This window comes from Coenobita brevimanus, chromosome 30 (genome assembly GCF_032717465.1).
Source record: "Coenobita brevimanus isolate Jiangsu-jjx chromosome 30, ASM3271746v2, whole genome shotgun sequence".
Taxonomy (NCBI): domain Eukaryota; kingdom Metazoa; phylum Arthropoda; class Malacostraca; order Decapoda; family Coenobitidae; genus Coenobita; species Coenobita brevimanus.
In genome coordinates, this window is record NC_136983.1 from 5,737,519 (window position 1) to 5,743,518 (window position 6,000).

At 45.8% G+C, this 6,000-nt stretch overlaps 1 protein-coding gene across 1 annotated transcript; it reads right to left on the reverse strand.

Annotated features, from left to right (window-relative positions):
• Nucleotides 1-5,114: 5,114 nt before the first annotated feature.
• On the reverse strand, nucleotides 5,115-5,594 carry LOC145395209 (uncharacterized). The gene has a single exon (XM_080268898.1). The coding sequence runs from the start codon at nucleotides 5,592-5,594 to the stop codon at nucleotides 5,115-5,117; it is 480 nt and encodes a 159-aa protein (XP_080125024.1).
• Nucleotides 5,595-6,000: the final 406 nt, after the last annotated feature.

Consider the following 6,000-nt stretch of genomic DNA (forward strand, 5'->3'; position numbering starts at 1 on the left):
GGACAGAACAAAAAACATCAAACAAAAGTTTCCAATCGGTTTTCACTTGGGAAAATGTTTTTGTGGAGGGGAGGGAGTGACTAGAAATGTAGTGTTAAAAGATATAAAAGTGGAGGTGCAGGAAGTGTATAAATTATGGGAATGTAAGGAAAGCCCAAGGGCCTGACAAAATCTCTAATTGGATACTAAAGGAATACGGAGAACAACTGGCAGATGAGACATACGGCTTAATTGTGTGTTCTCGAGAAGAAGGGAAAATGCCTCGGGAATGGAAGAGGGCCAATGAGGTACCAATTTACAAAGGAGGGAATAAGGCTGAGCCCCTTAATTACAGACCACTGTCTCTGACCAGCATGGTTGCAAAATTGTGCGAGAGAATCTTGAAACAGGTGTATTAAATATCTGGAGGAGATGGACATTTTGGCAGAAAGTCAATTTGGATTCAGAAATGGAAGGCTGTGTGTCTCTAATCTGCTGAGCTTCTACTCAAGGGTAACTGATGTGCTATAGGAATGAGATAGTTGGGTGGCTTGTGTACTTGGGTCCGGAGAAAGCCTTTGACAAGGTACCCCATAAGCAACTAATGTGGAAACTGGAGCACATGGGAGGAGTTAAGGGGGACCTCTTGGAGTGGATGAGAGACTTCACGAGAGACTAACAGATGAGGAGAGTAATAAAGAACAAGATGTCAGGGTGGAGGGAAGTAGCATGTGGAGTCCCACAGGACTCGGTGTTGGCACCCATACTGTTACTGATTTATGTAAACAATAGTTCTGGCACCCGTAACGATCCTGATTTACGTAAACGATATGGTGAATGGAATGATCATTTATGCAAGTCTGTTTGCCGATGATGCGAAGATCATGAGGAGAATAGAAGCTGAAGAGAACTGTACAATGCTGCAGGATGATCTGGACGGGATTTACGAGTGGAGCCAGGTCTGGGAAATGAAATTCAATGCAAGAAAATGCAAAATATTGGATATGGGTAATAAAATACAAAAAGGCCATCATTGAATTACTCACTGGGAATGCAGCAAGTCACAAGGCAAAAGAGAAGAGAAGGACCTGGGAGTGTTGGTCCAGGATAGTTTGTCACCCAAATAACACATTAACAAGATTGTCAGGGAGACATATAAGCTCTTGGCAAATATACGAGCGGCATTCAATACATGGATGAATGGATGAAAAAACTGACAGTGACTGTTAACAGCCCCAGGTTGATATATGTGGCTGTGATATGATGCCCACATAAAAAGAAAGATATAAACAAGATTAATAGAATACAAAAAGCAGCAACCAAGATGGCCCACAATCTGGCAGATCTATTGCACAGGGAAAGACAAAAAAAGCTGGGTCTACCTTCTGTAGAAGAAAGAACAGAGGGGGGAGACATGACTGCAGTGTTCAGGGCCATGATGTGAGTAGACAAAACTGACAGAGAAGATCTGTTTGTACGGGATGGGGGAGCAACAAGAGGACATGGAAAGAAACTGAAATGACAAGTTGCCTGAAGGATATTAAGAAATACAGTTTTCTATATAGATGCACTGACCTGTGGAGAGACATGGAAAGAAACTGAAAAGACAAGTTGCCTAAAGGATATCAAGGAATACAGTTTTCCATATAGATGCACTGACCTGTGGAATACCCTGGACAAAGGTATCATCCAGTCCAAAAACTTAAACGAGTTTAAAATTTGACTGGTTGAGACTCAGAGACGGAACCCCATGGGCATAGCTCGTTTCCTGTACACTCAATCCTCCCGTACTGCAGACAATAGGGACAGGACAAGGACCATGCTACTCAAACCCCAGTCACTCAAATACTATGCATGTATAATGGTACAATGTGTTCTGGCGACTTTCCAAAACTCTCACTTCTATCCTTCTTACCACCCCTACCCCATATAAATAAACCTCTACTTACACCCACCATCAGGTAACATTGAAAAAGATATAACTATGGTAATTAAGAACATGAATGGTCTTAAAAATAGCATTAACAAAAACAAAAATTGGGCTGTGGGCTGAGTACCCTTGTGCTGTTGATGCACAGCTCCCTAGCACTATCCCCCCTGCCCCCCCACCCACAATGTTGTTGTTGTCATAACGTTTCGCCTTCTCTTGTATCATGCTGCCTTCGGTATGGGCGTTAGGCCATATGCTTAGATGAAAATTTATGTGTTTATCAGTTATAGCATATGAAATGAAACGAATTGTTAGCTAACCTGAAAAAATTACTTTCATCCATGTGTTCTCGTAATTTAGCATTCAGTTTCCACATTCTTCATTTGATTTTGTGCTTCCCACACATTTGGAGGGACTTGGCATATGTCTAGTTCTTTCTCCGATGCTCCACATTATGCCCTAGAAGCCTCTCAGTCAGCTTTAGGACAACATTATGAACTTTCACTGCTGCCACGTTTGACATCACCAGGGTTAACTCATGAGCTTAGTCTTTATCTTAACCTACATTCACATTAGTGGCTGGGGAATGGCTGGGAGAAGGAGAGAGGTGAGAAGACAGGAAGAAATCAGTAGGATAGAAGTTGTGGAAGCAATGAAGAAAGTTAAATTGGGGAAAGCCCCAGGAATTGATGGAGTGTGTGGTAAAATGCTGAAGCATGGGGGATAGTAGTAGAATGGATGTGGACGATGTGCAAATTGGCCTGGGAGGAAGGTAAAGTCCCGGAGGTTTGGAGGTCAGGTATAATTATTCCCTTGTACAAAGGAAAAGGGGAAAAAGAAGTGTGTGGTAATCATAGGGGCATTTGTCTTCTTAGTATAATAGGAAAAATGTATGGTAGGATACTTATTGACAGAGTTAGAGAAAGAACAGAGGAATTAGTTGGAGAAGAACAGGGAGGCTTTAGGAAGGGAAGAGGTTGTGTAGATCAGATATTCATTCTTAGATCTTTAGTGGAAAAGTTTCTAGAGAAGGGAAAGAAGTTGTATGCAGCTCTCATGGATTTGGAGAAAGCATATGACAGGGTGGATAGACAAGGATTGTGGAAAATATTAAGAATATATGGAGTAGATGGGAAGTTGTTGAATGCTGTGAAGAATATGTATGATGGTGCTAAGGCTGCAGTGCGTGTGGATGGTGAACTAAGTGAATTTTTCTCCTTGAAGGTTGGGTTGAAACAGGGATGTGTCTTGTCTCCACGGTTGTTCAATCTGTACATGGATGGGGTAATAAAAGAGGTACAAGGTAGGGTAGTGGATGTTGGAGTGGCCCTGGTGAAAGAGGATAGTGTTTGAAAACTCCCTGTACTCTTGTTTGCAGATGATACTGTGTTGTTGAGTGAAGACGAAGGGGAGCTGCAAGGCTTGGTGGATGAGTTTGGGAGAGTGTGTAAGAAACGGAATCTAAAGGTGAGGTGAATGTAGGGAAGAGTAAAGTGATGGTCTTTGAGAGAGGTGAAGTCAGTGAATGTACAGCAAGGTTGGATGGTGAGGAATTGGAAAATGTGAGAACGTTCAAGTACTTGGGTAGTGTGCCGAGTAAGGATGGAGGTTTGGAGGGTGAAGTGCTTGAAAGGGTACAGCAGGGAAGAAAGGTTGCTGGTTCTTTGAAAGCAGTGATAAGAAACAGGGACGTAAGCATGGAAGTGAATAAGTTACTACATGACAGTATTGTGATACCAACTCTAACGTATGGAAGTGAAGCTTTGAGGTTGCTGGAAGGACACAAGTCAAGAGTGAGAGCAGTGGAAATGAGTTATATAAGAGGAGCCTGTGGAGTCACATGGAGAGACAGGCTGACGAATGAGGATATAAAGGAGCGTTGTTGTGTGGATGTGGATGTGATAGGAAGCGTTAAGAGGAACACACTGAGGTGGTTTGGCCATGTGGAGAGGATGGAGGGTGAGAGACTGACGAAGAGAGTGTATGTGAGTGAGGTGGAGGGGGGGAGGGGACGGGGGAGGCCGAGGATGAGAGGGCGGGCTGGGGTGGAGAGGTATATGAGAGAGGAGGGTGTGAGTTGGGAGCAGGGCAGTGAAATGGCGGGGGACAGGGCGACGTGGAGGCGATTTGTTTGTGGCCACCCCAAACGGGATTGAGGCGTCTGGCAATAGATAAAGTCATGGTGGGACGTGGTACCACCTGGTGCGTGATTGGCCACGGACCTGTGATCTTCCCGTATCGACTACAGGCGGGCGACAATGTGGCGTCCCTAATCATGTGTATACTGCTGGCCGTGTGGTGCATGTAATATGATGCAGGGATACATGTGCGATGCATACAGTAGTGCAGAGATAGATGTGTGGTACGTATGAATTGTGGAGGTGGATTATTACGTCACAGTACTCCCCCCTCCCCTCAAAAAATAAATAAATAAATAAATAAAATGAATTGTGGAGGTAGATTATCATGCCACAGTACTCCCCCCTCCCCTCAAAAAAAAAAAAAATAAAATAAAATACAAATAATAATAATATTAAAACAATGGAAAAAAATTCATACTAACATGTACAGTAATTCAAGTTATTACGAAAATGGGAATATATATTTACATAGGCAGCTTAAAATTACAAACATACAACATAGAGGTACATTATATGGCAGCGTAATTGAGAGTGACCTATGTTGGGTACTGGAAATACTTGGGCGGTCTGATGAGTCGGCCAGCTTGAGTGTAAGTGTATGAGGTTGTGATGTTAGTCTGAGTGGAATGTGGGCATATTGCAGTTGTAGCCATGACTGGTAAGGTCTGTGACCTGCAAGTAGGCGGTGTCATGTTGGAAGGGAGGGATGAGATGCATGTGGCTGTGGAAATGAGGTTGGAAGAGGAGGGTGGGGAGTGGGAGGATGGTGGCGGGGAGGAAGTGGTGGTGGAAGCCAGCTGACTAGGGGATCTGGGTAATGGTGGTAAAAGGAGGTAGCAATTAACAAAAGAAATCTGGGGTGGGCGAGAAGTCGTGGTGGGTGCGGGGGGTGGGGATGTGGTGAAGGAAGTCAGCCGAGTAGAGGGTGTGGGTAATGTTGGTAAAGGAGGTTAGCATTTAACAAAGGGAATCTGGGGTGGGGGGCAAGTCGTGGTGGGTGGGGAGGGTGAGGATGTGGTGGAGGGGGAGGATGTAGTGGGTGTGCTGGTAGCAGTGTGTGGTGTTCAGGGGATGTTAGCTGGTTTGATTCTGTACGCCAACACCGTGTACTGTTTGCCCTTCCAGTCTACAGTAACTAATGTGTCTGTTCTGGCAGTGACTGGGTAAGGGCCTTCATGAGGTGTTTGAAGAGGTGACTGGTGTTGGCCTCGCTTGATGAGGACATGCCCGGCAGTTTGCCATTGCCGAGGCACTTGAGTGGGCTGCTGGGGGTACGGGCGTGGGGGTGTGGGTTGCAATGCCCGCATAGCTTGTTGAAGAGCTGGGAGGAATGTTAGTGCTAGCATTGCATCCTGCTGTGGGGTGAACTGGCCCGGAAGCCACAAGTCCTCCCCAAAAGTCAGCTCAGCTGGAGAGTTCCCTATATCCTCCTTTTCTGTGGTTCTGAGGTTGAGGAGGACTATGGGAAGAGCGGGCACACAGTTGACAGGATGCGGAATAGCTTGCAGTGCCTCCTTTAAGCGGCGGTGGAACCATTCCACCATCCCATTGGACTGCGGGTGGTAGACTGACGTACAGTGGAGCGTAGTAACTAGAATGGAGAGCAGGTCCTGCCAGGCCTTTGACTCAAACTGGATGCCTTGGTCAGTGATTATGGTGTGTGGGGCGCCGAGATGAACCCCCCCAGGATGACAGGAAGTGGTACACCACCCTCTCAGCTGTAGCATCCATCATCCGTGTTGCTTCTGCCCAACTTGTAGCCCTGTCGATGCAGGTGAGAATGAGCCTGTTCCCCCTGGACTCTGGGAGAGGGCCAACGATGTCAAGGTGGACCGTGTGGAAACGAGTGGTGGGAGTGGGTAAGCTCGCCAATGGGGTCTTAATGTGACAGTGCACCTTGGCAGATTGACAGCGTGCACACATCTTTACCCACTGCGTCACGTCTCTATG